This window comes from Nerophis ophidion, unplaced genomic scaffold, assembly GCF_033978795.1.
Source record: "Nerophis ophidion isolate RoL-2023_Sa unplaced genomic scaffold, RoL_Noph_v1.0 HiC_scaffold_115, whole genome shotgun sequence".
NCBI classification, from domain to species: domain Eukaryota; kingdom Metazoa; phylum Chordata; class Actinopteri; order Syngnathiformes; family Syngnathidae; genus Nerophis; species Nerophis ophidion.
In genome coordinates this window covers 257,476-283,240 of record NW_026907037.1, presented here as the reverse complement: position 1 = coordinate 283,240, position 25,765 = coordinate 257,476, and the positions used below count along the sequence as shown (strand labels likewise).

The 25,765-nt window shown below is 39.1% G+C and overlaps 1 protein-coding gene across 1 annotated transcript in view; it reads right to left on the bottom strand.

Moving 5' to 3' along the window:
• Positions 1 to 14,300: 14,300 nt before the first annotated feature.
• The window catches only part of LOC133547471 (gastrula zinc finger protein XlCGF57.1-like), a 130,427-nt gene continuing 118,962 nt past the window's right edge, over positions 14,301 to 25,765 (bottom strand). Inside the window, exon 2 of the mRNA XM_061893153.1 lies at positions 14,301 to 15,790. Coding sequence (XP_061749137.1) covers positions 14,451 to 15,790 — 1,340 coding nt within the window. The 3' untranslated portion in view covers positions 14,301 to 14,450. The remainder of the gene's footprint in view (positions 15,791 to 25,765) is intronic.

Here is a 25,765-nt window from a genome sequence, read left to right as displayed (position 1 = left end):
GGCACACTTGGAAATAATGAATTTCTTTATGTGTGCAGTTGCGGCAGAAGTCCACAGGAGGGCGCACGTTCCCTCTTAATAAGTCCGGTCCTCTCCGTCTCTCTCTCTCTCTTTTTCCTTTTTTTTTGTTTCTTTTATTTTTTTTACATAAGTTTGGTTTCTCATACACTTATATTTATACACTAAACATGTATTTAATATCAATACACTAAACATGTATTTAATATTAATACACTAAACATGTATTTAATATTAATACAAAAACATGTATTTAATTTTAATACACTAAACATATATTTAATATCAATACACTAAACATGTATTTAATATTAATACACTAAACATGTATTTAATATTAATACAAAAACATGTATTTAATTTTAATACACTAAACATATATTTAATATTAATACACTAAACATGTATTTAACATTCATACACTAAACATGTTTTTAATATTAATACACTAAACATGTATTTAATATTAATACAAAAACATGTATTTAATTTTAATAAACTAAACATTTAATATGAATACACTAAACATGTAGTTATTATTTATACACTAAACATGTATTTAATATTTATACACCAAACATCAATCAATCAATCAATGTTTACTTATATAGCCCTAAATCACTAGTGTCTCAAAGGGCTGCACAAACCACCACGACATCCTCGGTAGGCCCACATAAGAGCAAGGAAAACTCACACCCAGTGGGACATCGGTGACAATAATGACCCAGTGGGACGTCGGTGACAATGATGACTATAAGAACCTTGGAGAGGTGGAAAGCAATGGATGTCGAGCGGGTCTAACATGATACTGTGAAAGTTCAATCCACAATGGATACAACACAGTCGCGAGAGTCCAGTCCAAAGAGGATCCAAGACACAGCAGCGAGAGTCCCGTTCACAGCGGAGCCAGCAGGAAACCATCCCAAGCGGAGGCGGATCAGCAGCGCAGAGATGTCCCCAGCCGATACACAGGCGAGCAGTACATGGCCACCGGATCGGACCGGACTCCCTCCACAAAGGAGAGTGGGACATAGAAGAAAAAGAAAAGAAACGGCAGATCAACTGGTCTAAAAAGGGAGTCTATTTAAAGGCTAGAGTATACAAATGAGTTTTAAGGTGAGACTTAAATGCTTCTACTGAGGTGGCATCTCGAACTGTTACCGGGAGGGCATTCCAGAGTACTGGAGCCCGAAATGAAAAAGCTCTACAGCCCGCAGACTTTGTTTGGGCTTTGGGAATCACTAATAAGCCGGAGTCCTTTGAACGCAGATTTCTTGCCGGGACATATGGTACAATAAAATCGGCAAGATAGGATGGAGCTAGACCGTGTAGTATTTTATACGTAAGTAGTAAAACCTTAAAGTCACATCTTAAGTGCACAGGAAGCCAGTGCAGGTGAGCCAGTATAGGTATATATGTATGTATATATGTATATAAAGGTATTTACAGTATAGGTATATATGTATGTATATATGTATATAAAGGTATATACAGTATAGGTATATATGTATGTATATATGTATATAAAGGTATATACAGTACAGGCGTAATGTGATCAAACTTTCTTGTTCTTGTCAAAAGTCTAGCAGCCGCATTTTGTACCAACTGTAATCTTTTAATGCTAGACATGGGGAGACCAGAAAATAATACGTTACAGTAATCGAGACGAGACGTAACAAACGCATGGATAATGATCTCAGCGTCTTTAGTGGACAGAATGGAGCGAATTTTAGTGATATTGTGGAGATGAAAGAAGGCCGTTTTAGTAACGCTTTTAATGTGTGCCTCAAAGGAGAGAGTTGGGTCGAAGATAATACCCAGATTCTTTACCGTGTCGCCTTGTTTAATTGTTTGGTTGTCAAATGTTAGAGTTGTATTATTAAATAGAGTTCGGTGTCTAGCAGGACCGATAATCAGCATTTCCGTTTTTTTGGCGTTGAGTTGCAAAAAGTTAGCGGACATCCATGGTTTAATTTCATTAAGACACGCCTCCAGCTGACTACAATCCGGCGTGTTGGTCAGCTTTAGGGGCATGTAGAGTTGGGTGTCATCAGCATAACAGTGAAAGCTAACACCGTATTTGCGTATGATGTCACCTAGCGGCAGCATGTAGATGCTGAAGAGTGCAGGGCCAAGGACCGAACCCTGGGGAACTCCACACGTTACCTTAACGTAGTCCGAGGTCACATTGTTATGGGAGACACACTGCATCCTATCAGTAAGATAAGAGTTAAACCAAGACAGGGCTAAGTCTGACATACCAATTCGTGTTTTGATACGTTCTAATAAAATATTATGATCGACGGTATCGAAAGCAGCGCTAAGATCGAGGAGCAGCAACATAGATGACGCATCAGAATCCATCGTTAGCAATAGATCATTAGTCATTTTTGCGAGGGCTGTCTCCGTGGAGTGATTTGCCCTGAAACCGGATTGAAAGGTTTCACATAGATTGTTAGACGCTAAGTGTTCATTTAACTGCTCCGCAACAATTTTTTCGAGGATTTTTGAAATAAAGGGAAGGTGAGACACCGGTCGGTAGTTTACCATGAGGTCAGGCTCGAGGTTAGGTCTTTTAAGAAGAGGATGAATAACCGCTTTTTTGAATGCTAGGGGAACAGTGCCCGAGGAAAGTGATAAGTTTATAATATTTAGCACTGATGGACCTAATAATACAAAGAGCTCCTTGATCAGTTTCCCAGGAAAAGGTCAAGTAAACATGTCGTTTGTTTTATTCCATTTACACGTTGTAACAATTCCTCTAATGTTATTTCCTCAAAACGAGAGAAACTATTTTGGAGGGCAGTATCCGCCGTATATACAATCGTGTCAGTATTAATAGAACCCCGTTGTAGCTGGGACGCATTGTCTTTAATCTCCTTTCTAATGACTTCAATTTTCTTACTAAAGAATTGCATAAAGTCATCAGCTGAGTGGGTGGAGCTACTGGAAGGAGTCCCTTGTTGGGTTAGCGATGCTACCGTACTAAACAAAAATTTAGGATCGTTTTTATTACGGTGGATGAGATTTGAGTAATATTTAGCTTTAGCTAAGGTAAGCATGCGTTTATAAGTTATTAAACCATCACTAAATGCTTGATGGTGCACCTCAAGTTTAGTCGTGCGCCATTTGCGTTCCAGCTTTCTACATAATAATTTCTGAGCTCTAGTTTCTTCTGTAAACCACGGGGTGCGCTTTTTTGGAGCCTTTTTTAACATTAGCGGTGCTATGTTATCAATGGTTTCGCGCAGGGCGTCGTTAAAGTTGTTAGTGAGGTTATCAATAGAGCCCACATACTTTGGGAATGGTGCCATTACCGAGGGCAGTAGGTCAGCAAGAGTTGTCATTGTGGCCGTATTAATGTTGCAGCTGCTATAGCAGTTATTATTATTATTAGTTTGCCGAACATGCGTCTGAACCTCGAATTTTATAAGGTAATGATCGGACAATACTTAAGTATACGAGAGTATCGTAATTTTGGAAACGGTGATACCCCTGACAAGCACTAGGTCTATCGTATTACCGTTGCGATGCGTGGGTTTATTTATTATTTGTGTGAGACCACAGCTATCAATTATAGTCTGGAGCGCTACGCACGGTGGGTCCGATGGGGTATTCATATGGATATTAAAGTCCCCCATTATGATTATATTATCGGCGTGTGTCACTAGATCAGCAACGAACTCTGAGAATTCATTGATAAAGTCCGAATAGGGCCCTGGGGGGCGGTAGATAACAGCCAGGTGTAGAGGCAGCGGTGTGACAGACCTCATAGTAAGCACCTCAAACGATTTATATTTATTATTTATGTTAGGACTAAGGTTAAAGTTTTCGTTGTATATTAGGGCGACCACCCCACCCCTTTTAAGAGGACGGGCAATATGCGCATGTGTAAAGTTAGGAGGACATGCCTCGTTTAGCGCAAAAAAGTTGTTTGGTTTAAGCCAGGTTTCGCCGAGACCGATGACGTTAAGATTGTTGTCTCTGATGATATCATTAACTAACAACGTTTTAGGAGACAATGATTTTATGTTTAAAAAACCTATATTATAGGTAGTGGGCTGTTTTAGGGAATTTTTGATCAAATTATCCGTAGTAGCAATATTAATAATGTTGTGTTTATTATGCCCAGTGCATTTAGTATAATTACGACCATATCTAGGAATTGATACGACGGGAATTTTCCGATTGTTGGTTTGTTGCTTTGATAAACTGCACGCATGATAGTTAGCCACCTCAGTAAAACACATGTCCAACTCTGAAACACTCAAAGCAGAAAAAACTTGTTCTAATTTAACTGACTCCTTACCCAGACCAGTAGTCTCGCATCTTCCATTTAAATCCGGCTTCAGGATGGAGGGAAGTGGTGTTCTGTGGGGATTAGCCTTCTGCTTTGTTTTTAGCCCCGCTCGGCATCCGCTTTTCCGATTACACCGCTGGCGTCTGCTCCATAGACGGCCCCCGCTGCTACTATACCCCCCTGCTTCACAGGCCGCTGGATGTAGCCGCCGAAGTATTCCCGTGCTAGTTAGCAGGTCTAGCAAGCACGCGTCTATCAGTCCAAAACGGCCCGATATGTCCACATCCAGAAGTGTCTGGCGGTCGTACGTGATCACGGAGTGACCACGATGTGAGCCAGCCATAAAGTTTGTAGAATTGTCCGGTATTTCTGCCAAATGTTCCATATTTAGCAGGAGCTCCTCGAGGTCGCAGCCCTTCCGGGCGCCGCCATCTTGGAAATCTTTCACACGCTCAGTCTTTCCCTTTCGCATGTTGACCTCTTGTAGCGCCAACTTTTCTTTAATTTTACTCAATTGATTCATCCTAAATGAACCAGTCTTGGGAAATCTCAATTCATTCACCCATACTTTCACACACATTAGGGCTCCCTCTACATATTTTCTTTCATTGTGCACATACATGGGAAATCATAATCAAATACCTCAGGCTTAACTTTCCTGGACCACATATTCAAGCTCGTTTTAATTTTCCGCTCTTCTCGTTTAAACTTAACAGGCTAAAATTTGTGTTGTTTCTTCCGGCCACTCACGGTCTTATAGACACTGTTAATCATCGGGACTCTAACCCGGCATTAAAAATCGGGACTCTAACCCAGGGACTCTAACCCAGCGCTACAATTGGGACTCTAACCCAGGGACTCTAACCCAGTGCTACAATTGGGACTCTAACCTAGGGACTCTAACCCAGTGCTACAATTGGGACCCTAACCCAGGGACTCTAACCCAGCGCTACAATTGGGACTCTAACCCAGGGACTCTAACCCAGCGCTACAATTGGGACTCTAACCCAGGGACTCTAACCCAGTGCTACAATTGGGACTCTAACCTAGGGACTCTAACCCAGTGCTACAATTGGGACCCTAACCCAGGGACTCTAACCCAGCGCTACAATTGGGACTCTAACCCAGGGACTCTAACCCAGCGCTACAATTGGGACTCTAACCCAGGGACTCTAACCCAGTGCTACAATTGGGACTCTAACCCAGGGACTCTAACCCAGTGCTACAATTGGGACTCTAACCTAGGGACTCTAACCCAGTGCTACAATTGGGACCCTAACCCAGGGACTCTAACCCAGCGCTACAATTGGGACTCTAACCCAGGGACTCTAACCCAGCGCTACAATTGGGACCCTAACCCAGGGACTCTAACCCAGCGCTACAATTGGGACTCTAACCCAGGGACTCTAACCCAGCGCTACAATTGGGACTCTAACCCAGGGACTCTAACCCAGTGCTACAATTGGGACTCTAACCCAGGGACTCTAACCCAGTGCTACAATTGGGACTCTAACCCAGGGACTCTAACCCAGCGCTACAATTGGGACTCTAACCCAGTGCTACAGGGACTCTCCAATTTGGACTCTAACCCAGCGCTACAATTGGGACTCTAACCCAGGGACTCTAACCCAGTGCTACAATTGGGACTCTAACCTAGGGACTCTAACCCAGTGCTACAATTGGGACCCTAACCCAGAGACTCTAACCCAGCGCTATAATTGGGACTCTAACCCAGGGACTCTAACCCAGCGCTACAATTGGGACTCTAACCCAGGGACTCTAACCCAGTGCTACAATTGGGACTCTAACCCAGGGACTCTAACCCAGTGCTACAGGGACTCTCCAATTTGGACTCTAACCCAGCGCTACAATTGGGACTCTAACCCAGGGACTCTAACCCAGCGCTACAATTGGGACTCTAACCCAGGGTCTCTAACCCAGCGCTACAATTGTAGGGAGACGGAAAAAGAACGGCTAATTTCCCATGTATGAAACATATAAATCACTCAAGCTCAAATCCACAAAAAACCTTTTGTGGATTTGTCTTTTTTTAATAATTCAAATGTCAGAGATTCGTCTTAAAATTTCAGTCAGGATGATTCAATTAATTTACCGTTACGATGTTGCAGCGGGTTAAACGTGATCTCGAAGAGACGGCCGTCCGATTCGCAGGGGCCTCCAAAACTCTCCCGTCCTTTCAAATTTCTGGGAAGGAGACGTCAGCTTTTTTGTGCTGCCGGGTTGATTAGTCCAACGGGAACAGCGATCTTCTTGGGATCCCGCTTCTGACACCAACTTGTCGTGGAAATTTTCTTAAAGACGATCCTTTAGTGACAAATAGCTTTAAAATGATTTATTGAAGTAACAAACAAATAATAACAATCTTTGCAAAGCGAGACCAGAACGACACATCCGTTCGTTCCAGCTTGTTCTAAATCTTTTAGAATATGTCATGACAATTATACATTCTCAGAAGTCCCACCCTCCATGCTCATTTACATACAGTACACCAGTGGAATGAATACTCAAAGTCATGTGAAGGGGAGAGGGTGTCGTTTGCCCAGAGGAGGTGGGTCACTCAGGAAAGGGGAACAATTTAGCTCTGTTGGGGGTCAAGAATAAATGACACATATGCCCAGGTCAACTAAAGTCCACATGTTACATCAAAGACACAGGAGACAGAGCTTGATCAGATAATAGATCTCTTGCTAAGTGTCACATTCCTGAGCCCAATAAACAACCTTTGGTCGCCAGTTCAAAGAACATCATCTATTTGAACGAGTACAAGTAATTTTGCTATCACAATACACACACAATTATACATCATATGTACATACACAAGTGTCTTTTATTACTAATAATCATATTATTGTTGTTTTGTTACACCTCCAAAGTGTATACACAACCAATTACACATGCTAAGTACATACAAACGTGTCTTTTCTTATTAATAATATATATTTTTTAATTATATTTTTTCGGTGAGTTTTTCTTTTTTTGGTGACATATCTTCTCAAGAATAAAAATTTGTTCCAAATTGTAAATAATCAGATTTTTTGTTCCCATTCTGCAATTGTTTGGGGCTTTTTTTGACGGACATTTATTAAATCACTGCCTGTATCTCCCCCTCTTTTTTCATTCATTATTCTTCCCAGCAACATTACTTCAAAAGTAACACATTTTAAAAGTAAATGTTGTATAAAACACCACTGCTCAAATGATGTATAAAGTAAATAATAATATGCTTCCAGAAGATGTTTCAAATGTGAACCAGTAAAATGTACTCAAAATTATGAACAAATGTAAAACTAATATGTAAATCATTTAAATGCCTTCATTAATGACAATGCTCTGCAACCTTTACATCAAAGGAAACATGAGTTATAGTAGTAGTTAAGTTGACTTATGATAGTAGTACAGGTTGAGTTATGGTAGTAGTTAAGTTGACTTATGATAGTAGTACAGGTTGAGTTATGGTAGTAGTTAAGTTGACTTATGATAGTAGTACAGGTTGAGTTATGGTAGTAGTTAAGTTGACTTATGATAGTAGTACAGGTTGAGTTATGGTAGTAGTTAAGTTGACTTATGATAGTAGTACAGGTTGAGTTATGGTAGTAGTTAAGTTGACTTATGATAGTAGTACAGGTTGAGTTATGGTAGTAGTTAAGTTGACTTATGATAGTAGTACAGGTTGAGTTATGGTAGTAGTTAAGTTGACTTATGATAGTAGTACAGGTTGAGTTATGGTAGTAGTTAAGTTGACTTATGATAGTAGTACAGGTTGAGTTATGGTAGTAGTTAAGTTGACTTATGATAGTAGTACAGGTTGAGTTATGGTAGTAGTTAAGTTGACTTATGATAGTAGTACAGGTTGAGTTATGGTAGTAGTTAAGTTGACTTATGATAGTAGTACAGGTTGAGTTATGGTAGTAGTTAAGTTGACTTATGATAGTAGTACAGGTTGAGTTATGGTAGTAGTTAAGTTGACTTATGATAGTAGTACAGGTTGAGCTATGGTAGTAGTTAAGTTGACTTATGATAGTAGTACAGGTTGAGTTATGGTAGTAGTTAAGTTGACTTATGATAGTAGTACAGGTTGAGTTATGGTAGTAGTTAAGTTGACTTATGATAGTAGTACAGGTTGAGTTATGGTAGTAGTTAAGTTGACTTATGATAGTAGTACAGGTTGACCTATGGTAGTAGTTAAGTTGACTTATGATAGTAGTACAGGTTGAGTTATGGTAGTAGTTAAGTTGACTTATGATAGTAGTACAGGTTGAGTTATGGTAGTAGTTAAGTTGACTTATGATAGTAGTACAGGTTGAGTTATGGTAGTAGTTAAGTTGACTTATGATAGTAGTACAGGTTGAGTTATGGTAGTAGTTAAGTTGACTTATGATAGTAGTACAGGTTGAGTTATGGTAGTAGTTAAGTTGACTTATGATAGTAGTACAGGTTGAGTTATGGTAGTAGTTAAGTTGACTTATGATAGTAGTACAGGTTGAGTTATGGTAGTAGTTAAGTTGACTTATGATAGTAGTACAGGTTGACCTATGGTAATAGTTAAGTTGACTTATGATAGTAGTACAGGTTGAGTTATGGTAGTAGTTAAGTTGACTTATGATAGTAGTACAGGTTGAGTTATGGTAGTAGTTAAGTTGACTTATGATAGTAGTACAGGTTGACCTATGGTAGTAGTTAAGTTGACTTATGATAGTAGTACAGGTTGAGTTATGGTAGTAGTTAAGTTGACTTATGATAGTAGTACAGGTTGAGTTATGGTAGTAGTTAAGTTGACTTATGATAGTAGTACAGGTTGAGTTATGGTAGTAGTTAAGTTGACTTATGATAGTAGTACAGGTTGAGTTATGGTAGTAGTTAAGTTGACTTATGATAGTAGTACAGGTTGAGTTATGGTAGTAGTTAAGTTGACTTATGATAGTAGTACAGGTTGACCTATGGTAGTAGTTAAGTTGACTTATGATAGTAGTACAGGTTGAGTTATGGTAGTAGTTAAGTTGACTTATGATAGTAGTACAGGTTGAGTTATGGTAGTAGTTAAGTTGACTTATGATAGTAGTACAGGTTGACCTATGGTAGTAGTTAAGTTGACTTATGATAGTAGTACAGGTTGAGTTATGGTAGTAGTTAAGTTGACTTATGATAGTAGTACAGGTTGAGTTATGGTAGTAGTTAAGTTGACTTATGATAGTAGTACAGGTTGAGTTATGGTCGTAGTTAAGTTGACTTATGATAGTAGTACAGGTTGAGTTATGGTAGTAGTTAAGTTGACTTATGATAGTAGTACAGGTTGAGTTATGGTAGTAGTTAAGTTGACTTATGATAGTAGTACAGGTTGACCTATGGTAATAGTTAAGTTGACTTATGATAGTAGTACAGGTTGAGTTATGGTAGTAGTTAAGTTGACTTATGATAGTAGTACAGGTTGAGTTATGGTAGTAGTTAAGTTGACTTATGATAGTAGTACAGGTTGACCTATGGTAGTAGTTAAGTTGACTTATGATAGTAGTACAGGTTGAGTTATGGTAGTAGTTAAGTTGACTTATGATAGTAGTACAGGTTGAGTTATGGTAGTAGTTAAGTTGACTTATGATAGTAGTACAGGTTGAGTTATGGTAGTAGTTAAGTTGACTTATGATAGTAGTACAGGTTGAGTTATGGTAGTAGTTAAGTTGACTTATGATAGTAGTACAGGTTGAGTTATGGTAGTAGTTAAGTTGACTTATGATAGTAGTACAGGTTGACCTATGGTAGTAGTTAAGTTGACTTATGATAGTAGTACAGGTTGAGTTATGGTAGTAGTTAAGTTGACTTATGATAGTAGTACAGGTTGAGTTATGGTAGTAGTTAAGTTGACTTATGATAGTAGTACAGGTTGAGTTATGGTAGTAGTTAAGTTGACTTATGATAGTAGTACAGGTTGAGTTATGGTAGTAGTTAAGTTGACTTATGATAGTAGTACAGGTTGAGTTATGGTAGTAGTTAAGTTGACTTATGATAGTAGTACAGGTTGAGTTATGGTAGTAGTTAAGTTGACTTATGATAGTAGTACAGGTTGACCTATGGTAATAGTTAAGTTGACTTATGATAGTAGTACAGGTTGAGTTATGGTAGTAGTTAAGTTGACTTATGATAGTAGTACAGGTTGAGTTATGGTAGTAGTTAAGTTGACTTATGATAGTAGTACAGGTTGACCTATGGTAGTAGTTAAGTTGACTTATGATAGTAGTACAGGTTGAGTTATGGTAGTAGTTAAGTTGACTTATGATAGTAGTACAGGTTGAGTTATGGTAGTAGTTAAGTTGACTTATGATAGTAGTACAGGTTGAGTTATGGTAGTAGTTAAGTTGACTTATGATAGTAGTACAGGTTGAGTTATGGTAGTAGTTAAGTTGACTTATGATAGTAGTACAGGTTGAGTTATGGTAGTAGTTAAGTTGACTTATGATAGTAGTACAGGTTGACCTATGGTAGTAGTTAAGTTGACTTATGATAGTAGTACAGGTTGAGTTATGGTAGTAGTTAAGTTGACTTATGATAGTAGTACAGGTTGAGTTATGGTAGTAGTTAAGTTGACTTATGATAGTAGTACAGGTTGACCTATGGTAGTAGTTAAGTTGACTTATGATAGTAGTACAGGTTGAGTTATGGTAGTAGTTAAGTTGACTTATGATAGTAGTACAGGTTGAGTTATGGTAGTAGTTAAGTTGACTTATGATAGTAGTACAGGTTGAGTTATGGTCGTAGTTAAGTTGACTTATGATAGTAGTACAGGTTGAGTTATGGTAGTAGTTAAGTTGACTTATGATAGTAGTACAGGTTGAGTTATGGTAGTAGTTAAGTTGACTTATGATAGTAGTACAGGTTGACCTATGGTAATAGTTAAGTTGACTTATGATAGTAGTACAGGTTGAGTTATGGTAGTAGTTAAGTTGACTTATGATAGTAGTACAGGTTGAGTTATGGTAGTAGTTAAGTTGACTTATGATAGTAGTACAGGTTGACCTATGGTAGTAGTTAAGTTGACTTATGATAGTAGTACAGGTTGAGTTATGGTAGTAGTTAAGTTGACTTATGATAGTAGTACAGGTTGAGTTATGGTAGTAGTTAAGTTGACTTATGATAGTAGTACAGGTTGAGTTATGGTAGTAGTTAAGTTGACTTATGATAGTAGTACAGGTTGAGTTATGGTAGTAGTTAAGTTGACTTATGATAGTAGTACAGGTTGAGTTATGGTAGTAGTTAAGTTGACTTATGATAGTAGTACAGGTTGACCTATGGTAGTAGTTAAGTTGACTTATGATAGTAGTACAGGTTGAGTTATGGTAGTAGTTAAGTTGACTTATGATAGTAGTACAGGTTGAGTTATGGTAGTAGTTAAGTTGACTTATGATAGTAGTACAGGTTGACCTATGGTAGTAGTTAAGTTGACTTATGATAGTAGTACAGGTTGAGTTATGGTAGTAGTTAAGTTGACTTATGATAGTAGTACAGGTTGAGTTATGGTAGTAGTTAAGTTGACTTATGATAGTAGTACAGGTTGAGTTATGGTAGTAGTTAAGTTGACTTATGATAGTAGTACAGGTTGAGTTATGGTAGTAGTTAAGTTGACTTATGATAGTAGTACAGGTTGAGTTATGGTAGTAGTTAAGTTGACTTATGATAGTAGTACAGGTTGAGTTATGGTAGTAGTTAAGTTGACTTATGATAGTAGTACAGGTTGAGTTATGGTAGTAGTTAAGTTGACTTATGATAGTAGTACAGGTTGAGTTATGGTAGTAGTTAAGTTGACTTATGATAGTAGTACAGGTTGAGTTATGGTAGTAGTTAAGTTGACTTATGATAGTAGTACAGGTTGAGTTATGGTAGTAGTTAAGTTGACTTATGATAGTAGTACAGGTTGAGTTATGGTAGTAGTTAAGTTGACTTATGATAGTAGTACAGGTTGAGTTATGGTAGTAGTTAAGTTGACTTATGATAGTAGTACAGGTTGAGTTATGGTAGTAGTTAAGTTGACTTATGATAGTAGTACAGGTTGAGTTATGGTAGTAGTTAAGTTGACTTATGATAGTAGTACAGGTTGAGTTATGGTAGTAGTTAAGTTGACTTATGATAGTAGTACAGGTTGAGTTATGGTAGTAGTTAAGTTGACTTATGATAGTAGTACAGGTTGAGTTATGGTAGTAGTTAAGTTGACTTATGATAGTAGTACAGGTTGTGGTAGTAGTTAAGTTGACTTATGATAGTAGTACAGGTTGAGTTATGGTAGTAGTTAAGTTGACTTATGATAGTAGTACAGGTTGAGTTATGGTAGTAGTTAAGTTGACTTATGATAGTAGTACAGGTTGAGTTATGGTCGTAGTTAAGTTGACTTATGATAGTAGTACAGGTTGAGTTATGGTCGTAGTTAAGTTGACTTATGATAGTAGTACAGGTTGAGTTATGGTAGTAGTTAAGTTGACTTATGATAGTAGTACATGTTGAGTTGTAGTAGCGTGCAAATGATTCAATGTCCAGTACTGTGGAAATATGTTTGGATATGACAATCAGTTTATTTTTGGCTATCAAACTGAAATGACATGTAGGCTGTAGAACATAAAGTATGCTGACCTTGACTTGGAGGCAACATTGTCACAGCAGTGAGACCTGACCACACACAGCAAGCTTGTAAACAGTTTGTGTCCTCCATGCAGTCGCCCCTCCAGTGTTCCCACCTGAACCCAATTAAATGACGTTACCATAGCAACCGCACCATAGCAACGGTCCCATCCCTGTCAACATCTCCTGGTTCTCAAGAGGAAGTGGGCGGAGCAATCTGCCGAAAAGTAAATTCAGCATCAACTGAGGCCAGCAATCAATTACAGAAAACTAAATAAAAACTAAATAAACAAATAAAGAAATTTGGCTCCAACAGAATGCAAAGTAAATCTCTGTGGGATGATGTACAATATTGGCTTTTTACTGACACTCTGAACTTTGATTGATACTGATACAGTTTTGGGGATGTTTAAAAAGAATACATATATTAAAAAAAAATTGAAACCCATTAATGGGAATTTTTGTTTTATCCACAAATGTCTGTTTGTGAAAAAAACAAAAACAAAAGAAATCCTTCCTCAAACAATTCAGCCATTTTCTCTCACTTTTATATTGCATAAAGGTCTGGGGACATACATATAAAATAATCACAACACAATCATCATAATACAGAGTAATAACGGTAATGAATAAAATAGATTATAGAGACCCAACAAATGATTCAAAGAGACACATATTTTAAAATTGTATAAAAGACAACTGTTCAAATGATGTATAAAGTAAATAATAATATGCTTCCTGAAGTGGTCCAGAAGATGTTTCAGATGTGAACCAGTACATATGTATATCATATAAAGGTGATAATCTATGGGATTATTAACAATTACAAGTACAAATAAGTAATACTTTTATATTTCAAACTATGTAATCTATAAATGTAAAGATCATATTAAACAGATTGTTAGACAAACAACAATGTCACACATGTTATATGTGCTGATGTTGTTAGAAAGTCAAAATGAAAGTCTGGACAGTTTATTTCAAATCCTGCAGTTTCATTTGCTGCTGCTGTTCTCACCAGCACACTTGTGTTTCTTACACTGGTACTTAGAAGACAATCTTTCACCACACACACTGCAACTCAACACTTTCTCTCATGGGTGTCTTCTCATGTGTGCTAAAAGGTTTGATCGGTCACAAAAGCTTCTGTTGCAGATTGAACAGGAATGTGATTTTTCACCAGTGTGTGTTCTCATGTGTACTTTCAAACTCTGACTGTGTCTAAAACCTTTACCACAGGTTGAACAGGAAAAAGGGTTTTCACCAGTGTGTGTTCTCATGTGTTCTTTCAAACTATGACCTACTGTAAAACCTTTACCACAGGTTGAACAGGAAAAAGGTTTTTCACCAGTGTGTGTTCTCTATGTGTTCTTTCAAACTCTGACTTCGTGTAAAACCTTTACCACAGGTTGAACAGGAAAAAGGTTTTTCACCAGTGTGTGTTCTCATGTGTTCTTTCAAACTCTGACCTACTGTAAAACCTTTACCACAGGTTGAACAGGAAAAAGGTTTTTCACCAGTGTGTGTTCTCTATGTGTTCTTTCAAACTCTGACTTCGTGTAAAACCTTTACCACAGGTTGAACAGGAAAAAGGTTTTTCACCAGTGTGTATTCTCATGTGTCTTTTCAATTTGTTACTGTGTGCAAAACCTTTACCACAGGTTGAACAGGAAAAAGGTTTTTCACCAGTGTGTGTTTTCATGTGTACCTTCAAACTCTGACTTCGTGTAAAACCTTTACCACAGGTTGAACAGGAAAAAGGTTTTTCACCAGTGTGTATTCTCATGTGTCTTTTCAAACTCTGACTTTTTGTAAAACCTTTACCACAGGTTGAACAGGAAAAAGGTTTTTCACCAGTGTGTGTTCTCATGTGTACTTTCAAACTCGGACTTCGTGTAAAACCTTTACCGCAGGTTGAACAGGAAAAAGGTTTTTCACCAGTTTGTGTACTTATGTGTTCTTTAAAACTCTGACTTCGTGTAAAACTTTTACCACAGGTTGAACGGGAAAAAGGGTTTTCACCAGTGTGTGTTTTCTTGTGTCTTTTCAAATTGTTTCTGTGTGCAAAACCTTTACCACAGATTGAACAAGAAAAAGGTTTTTCTCCAGTGTGTGTTCTCATGTGTCTTTTCAGAAGACTTTGGTATTTAAAAGTTTTGTGACTGAGAGAAGATGTGAAGTGAGTGTTGTCAGTGTGACATGTCTTATCATCTTTAGAGTCTTCATCATCAGTGTCAGGAGAGTGTGACGTTGTGTCCTCACTATCTGATAGTGGAGCTAAGAGCTTGTCTGCTTGTGATCCTCCACAGTGGTCTCCATCAGCTTCTGTTGTCATGTGTTGTGTTGAGCTGCTGCTTGGAGGCTCCCCCCCTCCCCTCTCCTCACTTTCACCTTTCACCTCATCATCTTCACTCTTCACAGGGACACCAGTCACTGGGAACTCCTCCAACCATTTAGGCTGACTGATGCCCTCTTCCTCCTCTTCCTCTTTAATGTGTGGCGGCTCTTGGTCCTCCTCTTCCTCTTTAAAGCAGGGGGTCAGTGGGTCCTCCTCGTCCTTTTTAATGTGAGGGGTCAGTCGGTTCTCTTGCTCCTTAAAGTGAGGGGTCAGTGGATCCTCCTCTTCCTTTTTGATGTGTAAGATCAGTGGGTCCTCCGCTTGCCTTTTATTGTGAAGGGTCAGTTTAACATTATGGGTCTGTGGCGTCTCATGTTTCGCTTTATTGTGGGGGGGCTGTGGCTCCTCTCCTCCCTCTTTAATGTGTTGGGAATGTGGTACCTCTTTTTCCTCTTTAATGTGGTGGGGCTGTGGCTCTTCTTCCTGCTCATGAGGAAGATGTTCTTTATTGAGGTCTGTGGAACAGGAGAAAACAAACATTCTTCAGAAAAGTCCAGCTTTGCTCAATCACATGAGACATTGTCCTACACCAAGAAATGATTTCACAATCTCATCAGTTTCCCCTCACAGCAGTCAGGGTACTTCCAGCTAACACATGAAGGAGACCTTCAGGGGAATACCTTCCCAGGCCAACATCCAATCCACCTTATTCATATAAAAACAGTTTAAAAGTCATTCCTGCAATCCTTAATGGTAGACGCCATACGTGAAAGTGTGCTGTTCTCCCTCTGAATAAGTCATACACACACAGGAAATAATGTACCACATGCCAGCCTCCACAGAGTAGTACTAGTGATGAGCTCCCCCTGCTGGTGGACAATAATTAGTCATTTTCCTATTCATCTTAAGAGACATGTCTGTTATAAAAGAAGCATGAGCACAGTCAACATGTTGGCCAAGAAAGATGACATCTGTTTTGCTTTCATTTAGATAGTGTCACCACAGTTAAACTGGGAAGAAGTAATCAGATTACTGACTACACCTTCAAAAGATAACTTTTTAACCTTATTAATATTAGCAATAATGGATTATATTAATTTAGTGTGTTTCTAGACATTCAAATTGCGTTAGAGTGAGAACTGAGAAGGCATCATTCATGCAGTCCACACATTCAATCAGAATCAGTATCAGACAGACCGTATTTCCTTGAATTGCCGCCAGGTATATAGTATGTGCCTGCCTAGAATTACTGCCGGGTCAAACACGTTTCGCAAACTAATTAGCGCATGCTTAGCATTACCGCCGGCTCAGGATTAAAGCCGGGTCAAACTCGTTTCGCCAAATAATTAGCATATGCCTACAATTCCCGTCGGGTCAAACTCGTCACGTCACGAGTGACACTTCACCTGTCATCATTTTCAAAATGGAGGAGGCTGATTTCAATAATTTGAAATCGCATAAAGGGAAGACGATTAAGAGCTATTCAGTAGGATTTAAGGTCCAAGCTATTGAATATGCTAAAAAGAACAGTAAGCAGCTATGTTTTATTAATTTACCGTAGCTGCGTGTGTCAAATATGAGTCATTTAGTGACTCCCGCCTCTTGGTGGTAGAGGGCGCTAGTGATCCTTCTTGCGACTACTCGGCTGCAGAAGAAGTGACAACAAGCAGCAAGAGTGAGCAGCGTGTGTTTATTTTTTTCTCTCGCTTGCACTTTTAACATGGAGGATTACATATATCTAAAATAAAATAGTTTTCTAAACTGGACTTTCAATCGAAGCAGGAGGTAATAAAGGAAGATCTCCATCGAGACAGAGAGACTTTTAAAACTGAAGAAAGATAAGGAGGACTTCTATAAACAAGTTATCGATGCTTTTGATCAGAAGGAGCTGCGCATAGACATCATTTATAAGTAAAGGTAAGACCATAATAACTTTTTTTTATTAAATGTGCTTTTCATGATGTATCCTTACATCACACTCAAATTTTTAAGCGCAGGCCTAAATACACCGCATGCCTTTGGTAAGTGCCGGAGTGAGAAGAGGTTTTACATTAATTAGCGCCCCGGCGGCAATTCAAGGAAATACGGTACTTTATTAATCCCCGAGGGGAAGTTAAAACTTTCAGCAATATGGTAAGATACATTTAATAATAATAATAATAATAATAATAAGTAGATGAGGCAATTGTTCAAGGAATTGTGTGTGAATGCAGCCAATTCTCACAAGACCACAACTCTTCTCTCACATTCCCAAAGTAATAATCTAGTCAATAATCACTGAACTTCACAAAAAAATAAGGCATATTATATCAACAATGCCTTTTTTTCAAGATGGCGCCCCCCCCCCCCGTGACTGACGTCTTTGCGTCATCCTCCTGACAACATTTACGTTTTTTATTTATTATGCAAACCCCGTTTCCATATGAGTTGGGAAATTGTGTGAGATGTAAATATAAACAGAATACAATGATTTGCAAATCCTTTTCAACCCATATTCAGTTGAATATGCTACAAAGACAAAATATTTGATGTTCAAACTCAAACTTTTTTTTTTGTTGCAAATAACAATTACAATTTCATGGCTGCAACACGTGCCAAAGTAGTTGGGAAAGGGCATGTTCACCACTGTGTTACATCACCTTTTCTTTTAACAACACTCAATAAACGTTTGGGAACTGAGGAAACTAATTGTTGAAGCTTTGAAAGTGGAATTATTTCCCATTCTAGTTTTATGTAGAGCTTCAGTCCTTCAACAGTCCGGTGTCTTCCATCCATCCATTTTCCAACGCTTATTCCCTTTTGGGGTCGCTGGCATCCATCTCAGTCACAATCGGGCGGAAGGCGGGGTACACCCCGGACAAGTCTCCATCTCATCGCAGGGCCAACACAGATAGACAGACAACATTCACACTCACATTCACACACTAGGGACCATTTAGTGTTGCCAATCAACCTATCCCCAGGTGCATGTCTTTGGAAGTGGGAGGAAGCCGGAGTACCCGGAGGGAACCCACGCATTCACGGGGAGAACATGCAAACCCAAGACTACAGGACCTCCGTATTGTGAGGCAGACACACTAACCCTTCTGCCACCGTGAAGCCCAGTCAGGGGTCTTGTTGTCGTATTTTACACTTCATAATGCGCCACACATTTTCCATGGGAGACATGTCTGGACTGCAGGCAGGCCAGTCTAGTACATGCACTATTTCACTACAAAGCCACGCTGTTGTAACACGTGGCTTGGCATTGTTTGGCTGAAATAAGCAGGGGCATCTATGATAACGTTGCTTGGATGACAACATATGATGCTCCAAAACCTGTATGGACCATTCAGCATTAATGGTGCCTTCACAGATGTGTAAGTTACCCATGCCTTGGGCACTAATTCACCCCCATACCATCACACATGCTGGCTTTTCAACTTTGCGCCTATAACAATCCGGATGGTTATTTTCCTTTTTGTTCCTGAGTACACCACATCCACAGTTTCCAAATATAATCTGAAATGAAGACTCGTCAGACCACAGAACACTTTTCCACTTTGCATCAGTCCATCTTAGATGAGCTCGGGCCCAGCCAAGCCGGCGGTGTTTCAGGGTGTTGTTGGTAAATGGGTTTGGCTTTGCATAGTAGAGTTTTAACTTGCACTTACAGATGTAGCGACCAACTGTAGTTACTGACTGTGGTTTTATGAAGTGTTCCTGAGCCCCTGTGGTGATATCCTTTACACACTGATGTCAGTTTTTGATGCAGTACCGCCTAAGGCAGGGGTAGGGAACCTATGGCTGTAGAGCCAGATGTGGCTCTTTTGATGACTGCACCTGGCTCTCAGATAAATCTTAGCTGACATTGCTAAACATGGTAAGTAATGAATAATTCTGCCGGTAATCACAGTGTCAAAAATAACGTTCAAAATATAAAAGATTTTCATGCATTTTAATCCATCCATCCGGTTTCTACCGCACCTGTTTAAGAAGTCGCATTAATGGTAAGAAGTATTTTATTTATTGTTGGTTAGCTTCAGAATAACAATGTTATTAAAAAGAATAAGAGACTTATTATACTCAAAAAATGTTGGACTTACCAAAAAATGAATGCATCATCATCATTTATTGTTATTCCTTTCATTAAAATGCATATATACAAGCCACGTACAATTGACACTTTCATTGTTTTTTTTGTTTCTTATACATTTCCATGATCAAAAAGGAGCAGATGGAAGAATAATATTCTTATATTTATCTGCCCCCCTTTTTAACACCAATTATTTTCGATGACTTTATAACTGTTCCCTCCAACAACACCCGAACTCCAACATACTTTTCAATTTTCCTTTAAGCATTTTCACAATGACACGTCCAATCAAATCAAAATTCAGTTTGATATAATTCCAGTTTTCTCTTTTTGTAACTCTTTTTAAAAACAAAGGTATTCTCACAGCTTTTTAAGTCTTTGTTTAGAGAATATCATGCTTTCACAGCAACAACAGACAAGCACATTTGTTTCAAATTTGTTGGCACTCTTGGATGTTTAAAGTCATACGGCCTTCTGTGGTTCTCATCTTCAGATGTGAACACATAACTTTTGTACGTCCTTTGGAAGAATTGTATTTCTCGCTTTGAACAGCATTAATAGACTATTCAATTCTACAATGTCTTTTAGTTTTAGTAATTGTGACCTAATGAAGTGGTTTTGTGTGGTCGCTATATCGTACTTTAAACATTATACAAATTGCTCGTTTCTGTGAAATAAAGGCATTATGTTGCTATGATATGTATTTCCCAATATTTCTGCACAATAATTGAAATAAGATAGAATATTCAGTATTCAGTCTTAAAAAAAATATTATATGGCTCTTATGGAAATACTTTTTAAAATATTTGGCTTGTATGGCTCTCTCAGCTAAAAAGGTTCCTGACCCCTGGCCTAAGGGATCGAAGGTCCATAATATCATCGCTTATGTGCAGGGATTTCCCCAGATTCTCTGAACCTTTTGATGATTTTACGGACCGTAGATGGTAAAACCCTAAATTCCTTGCAATAGCTCGTTGAGAAATGTTGTTCTAAAACTGTTCGACAATTTGCTTACAAAATGATGACACTCTACCAATCCTTGTTTGTGAATTACTTAACATTTCACGGAAGCTGCTTTTATACGCAATCATGGCACCCACCTGTTCCCAATTAGCCTGCACACCTGTGGGATGTTCCAAATAAGTGTTTGATGAGCATTCCTCTACTTAATCCGTATTCATTGCCACCTTTCCCAACTTCTTTGTCATGTGTTGCTGGCATCAAATTCTAAAGGTAATGATTATTTGCAAAAAAAAAAAAAAAGTTTATCAGTTTGAACATCAAATATGTTGTCTTTGTAGCATATTCAACTGAATATGGCTTGAAAATGATTTGCAAATCATTGTATTCCGTTTATATTTACATCTAACACAATTTCCCAACTCATATGGAAACGGGGTTTGTAGTACTAATTTGCATCCTAAATGCAAAGTTTTTGCATGCAACAGTGAGATATAACAGAGATGCACTTCTGGACATCGGAAAACCTCACTTCTAGTCTGACGGACTTCAACTTTCTGCTACGACGAGAGCCAGCTAACCACAAAACAACCACAACAAGACGGCGGGGCTACATGCTAGGCTAAAGGCTAGAGCAGTGGTTCCCAAAGTGGGCGGTACCGCCCCCCTGGAGGCGGTGGAAAGATCTGGGGGGGGGCGGTGAGGAAGAAGGGGGCGGCAGGGGGGCGGCAGTCCGAAGTCGAAGTCAGAAGTTCGAACGTTGGTTTGACGATTTGTACACAACACGTGCAGCAGGACGAGTCAGTGGACGACGCATCAGGGTCCGGTTACCACACGCCGCTCTGGCCCAGTCAGATCCGACAGCATAGACTACAAAAGCAAAAGCTCAGGTTTGTAATTTCAAGCTTGTAATGTTCAGAATTTTATCTTATAATAAAAACCGCATTCTGGCGGTCAACATCATCTTGAGTTCAAGTCAACATGAAATTGGGGACTCGCCAGAACGCGCCGTGTTGTGTTGTGTTGAGCTGGTTAGGGTGGTGCATTCACTGATATATATTGTTACCAATATATTGTGTGTATTGTACACACCTGGATGAACTGCACAGAGACATGTTTGAGAGATTTGAGGACATTTTATTGCTTGAAATACCAGACTGGGTGATCAATCCATTCCTAAATGTCGACGGTGAAGAAACTGGAGTGGCAGAGGAACAACTGATTTCAATTCAAAATGACATTGAGCTAAGGCCAAAGTTCAAAAAGTCATATCAAGATTTTTGGTTACAAAAAAAAAATCTCTGACTGCTATCAAGTGCTGTGGAACAAGGTCAAGATGTACTTTATTGCCTTCCCAACATCATATTTAGTAGAACGGGGTTTCAGTGCAGTCGCCTTGCTTCTTTCCAAGCAAAGAAACCGACTGAAAATGACTGACCGCGGGGATCTACGACTTCTTCTTAGTGAGTTCCAGCCTGATGTTGAGAAGCTTATGTCCCTGCACCAAGCACATCCATCCCATTAATATTAAGTGTGAGACAATGAAGGTTACTGGTGGAATGTTTATTTACCATTCTATGTTGCTGAAACAGTTAAAACTGCTAAAAAATAAACTGGTTTACTAAATTGGGTTTTATTTGTGAAATACACATTTGTGTTTAACCTTTATCTTTTCAAATTGCAGCATACCAAATATCAAGAAAGAGGTGTTTGTTTCCATATGTGTCTGTGGGGGTGGGGGGGCGCTAGCAATTCACTGGGGAGCCAAGGGGGCGCCAGCCTGCAAAAGTTTGGGAACCATTGGGCTAGAGCTACACAACCACCACTACCTAGCCTGCTGCTAGCTAACGTGCGCTCACTCGACAACAAGCTGGATGAGCTGAGAACCAGGAATCGGAAACCTGGCTTTCGGACAGCATCCCAGACTCTGCTATCCAGCTAACAACACACTCAGTTTACCGTGGAGACCGGACAAAGGCTTCAAGAAAGGCGAGAGGCGACGGGGTCTGTGTTTACGTGAGTAACAGCTGGTGCTCGGACGTACAGGTGGTTGAAAGACACTGCTCGGACAACATTGAGTTGTTGATGGTGAAATGCAGACCTTTTTACCTGCCAAGGGAGTTCAGTGCAGTGTTTATACTGTTTGTTTACATCCCGCCACGGGCGGACTCCACTACAGCGCTAAAGCTGCTGCATGACGTCATCAGTAAACAAGAGACCCCACACCCTGATGCTGCGTTCACGGTAGCTGGGGATTTTAACCACCTAAAGAGTGTCCTCCCAAAATACCATCAATATGTGAACTTTACTACGAGGGAGATAAACACCCTGGACCAGGTGTACTGCAACGTGAGGGGAGCCTACAAGGCTGTACCCAGACCACACTTTGGACTATCTGATCACATCTCAGCTTTTCTATACCCAGCGTACAGACCGCGTCTCAAGCAAGCCCCCCCCCCCAGTGAGTAAAACTGTTCAAGTCTGGAATGAAGACACTGAACTAGTGCTTCAGGACTGCTTTGGGAGTACAGACTGGGACATGTTCAAAACTGCTGCTCAGAGGGATGATGGTACTGTGTATTTAGAGCAGGGGTAGGGAACCTATGGCTCTAGAGCCAGATGTGGCTATTTTGATGACTGCATCTGGCTCTTAGATAAATCTTAGCTGACATTGCTTAACATGATAAGTAATGAATAATTCCGCTGGTAATCACAGTGTTAAAAATAACGTTCAAAATATAAAACATTCTCATACCAAAGTATTGCAAGATCTCGCAAAACATCCATCTCCCTTTAGGGGCTCCGTATGATTGTAAACAGAATAGAGGACAAATATTCCAGGCAGATTTTAAGAATTTAAAATCAACAAAATAATCATACCTGTCATTTGCATTTGAATATATGGGTCAGTTCTAAGGAATATAAGGGATTGTCAACGTTTAACGATTTTACTTGTCTTTTTTCTCTGTCTTGTGCTGTGAATCTTTTAAAATCAGTATTAGGGGCGGCATGGCTCGGTTGGTAGAGTGGCTGTGCCAGCAACTTGAGGGTTGCAGGTTTGATCCCCGCTTCCGCCATCCTAGTCACTGTCATTGTGTCCTTGGGCAAGACACTTTACCCACCTGCTCGCAGTGCCCGCCCACACTGGTTTAAATGTAACTTAGATAATGAGTTTCACTATGTAAAGCGCTTTGAGTCACTAGAGAAAAGCGCTAAATAAATATAATTCTCTTCACTTCACTTCATACATTTTAATCCATTCATCTGTTTTCTACCGCACCTGTTCAAGAAGTCGCATTAATGGTAAGAAGCATTTTATTTATCATCGGTGAGCTTCCGAATGAAACTTTTATTAAAAAAGAATAAGAGACTTATTGTGTGAAGATCTGTCACTTCATTTCTGTTCGTGCTTCTTTGTTTTGTATTTACTTTCCATCAGTGCTCTTATTTTGTTTCCATTTCCTGTTTGTACCGCTGAGCGCTGTGTTTTTTCCCCTTACCTGCTGTTGGTTGGCCGCCGGTACACACCTGCTGCCAATCAGCATGTTTCTATTTCTGCTTGTCTTGCGCCTTCCTCATCTTACCTGTTCTTCGCTCTCCTGGTTCCTGCATCTTGGTGCCACTACTACTGCTGCCATGCGAGTTTGTGACATATTATACTCTATAAATGTTGATCTTACTTAATAATGCAGATATTTTGTTGTATTCAGTGTTAAAAAATATTATATGGCTCTCACGGAAATACATTTTAAAATACTTGGCTTAAATGGCTCTCTCAGCCAAAAAGGTTCCCGACCCCTGACATAGAGGAACATGCTTCCGGTGTAACTGGCTACATCAGTACGTGTGTGGAAAACATTGTTCCCCAAAAACAATACAAGATATACCCAAACCAAAAACCCTGGATTAATGTTCGGTCCAAGCTACATGCCCGCTCCACTGCATTTGTCTCAGACAACGCTGAGGACTAGAATGAGGCCAGATATGACCTGTGTAAACCCATCAGCGAGGCCAAGGGACAATGCAGACAAAAGCTGGAGGGATTCTACTCCACCACAGATTCCCGGCGCATGTGGCAAGGCCTGCAACACATCACAGACTACAAGCAGGGGAGCAGGGGGGTCACAAACAGCCAACGCTCACTGCCAGATGAGCTGAATGAGTTCTACGCACGCTTCGAGGTCCTCAACACCAACTAACAGAGAGGGGTTCTGACCACGGAGCCCACGCAGGACCCACCGCTCACTGTGACAACAGCAGAGGTACGTACAGTTCTGAAGAAAACAAACCCACGGAAGACAGTCGGCCCAGACAACATCCCTGGCCAGGCCCTCAGGGTGTGTTCATCAGAGCTGGCTGACGTACTTGCTGACATATACAACTTGTCACTAACACAAGCTGTTGTGCCCACCTGCTTCAAGACCACCACCATCGTGCCCCTGCCAAAGAAAAACACTGTGACCTGTCTGTTGCACTCACCCCAATAGTGATGAAGTGCTTCGAGAGGATAGTCATGTCACACATCAAGAAGACCATCCCAGACACACTGGACCCTCTACAGCAGGGGTCATCAACCTTTTTGAAACCAAGAGCTACTTCTTGGGTACTGATTAATGCGAAGGGCTACCAGTTTGATACACACTTAAATAAATTGCCACAAATAGACAATTTGCTCAATTAACCTTTAATAGATAAATCTATGTATGTATGTATATATATATATATATATATATATATATATATATATATATATATATATATATATATATATATATATATATATGTATAAATGGGTATTTCTGTCAGTTATTCCGTCCTAATTTTTTTTTCCTTTTACGGAAGGTTTTTTTGTAGAGAATAAATGATGAAAAAACACTTAATTGAACGGTTTAAAAGAAGAGAAAACACGAAAAAAATGAAAATTAAATTTTGAAACATTGTTTATCTTCAATTTCGACTCTTTAAAATTCAAAATTCAAACAAAAAAAAGGAAGAGAAAAACTAGCTAATTTGAATCTTTTTTAGAAAATTAAAAAAATAATTTATGTAACATCATTAGTCATTTTTCCTGATTGATATTAATTTTAGAGTTTTGATGACATGTTTTGAATAGGTTAAAATTCAATCTGCACTTTGTTAGAATATATAACAAATTGGACCAAGCTATATATCTAACTAAGACAAATCATTATTTCTTCTAGATTTTCTAGATCAAACATTTTAAAAGAAATTCAAAAGAATTTGAAATAAGATCTAAAATTGATTCCACAGATTTTCTAGATTTGCCAGAATCATTTTTTTGAATTTTAATCATAAGTTTGAAGAAATATTTCACAAATATTCTTCGTCGAAAAAACAGAAGCTAAAATGAAGAATTAAATTAAAATGTATTTATTATTCCTATTTTCTTTCTTTAGTTTATTTCGAACATGAATATTTACAACACAATACAATA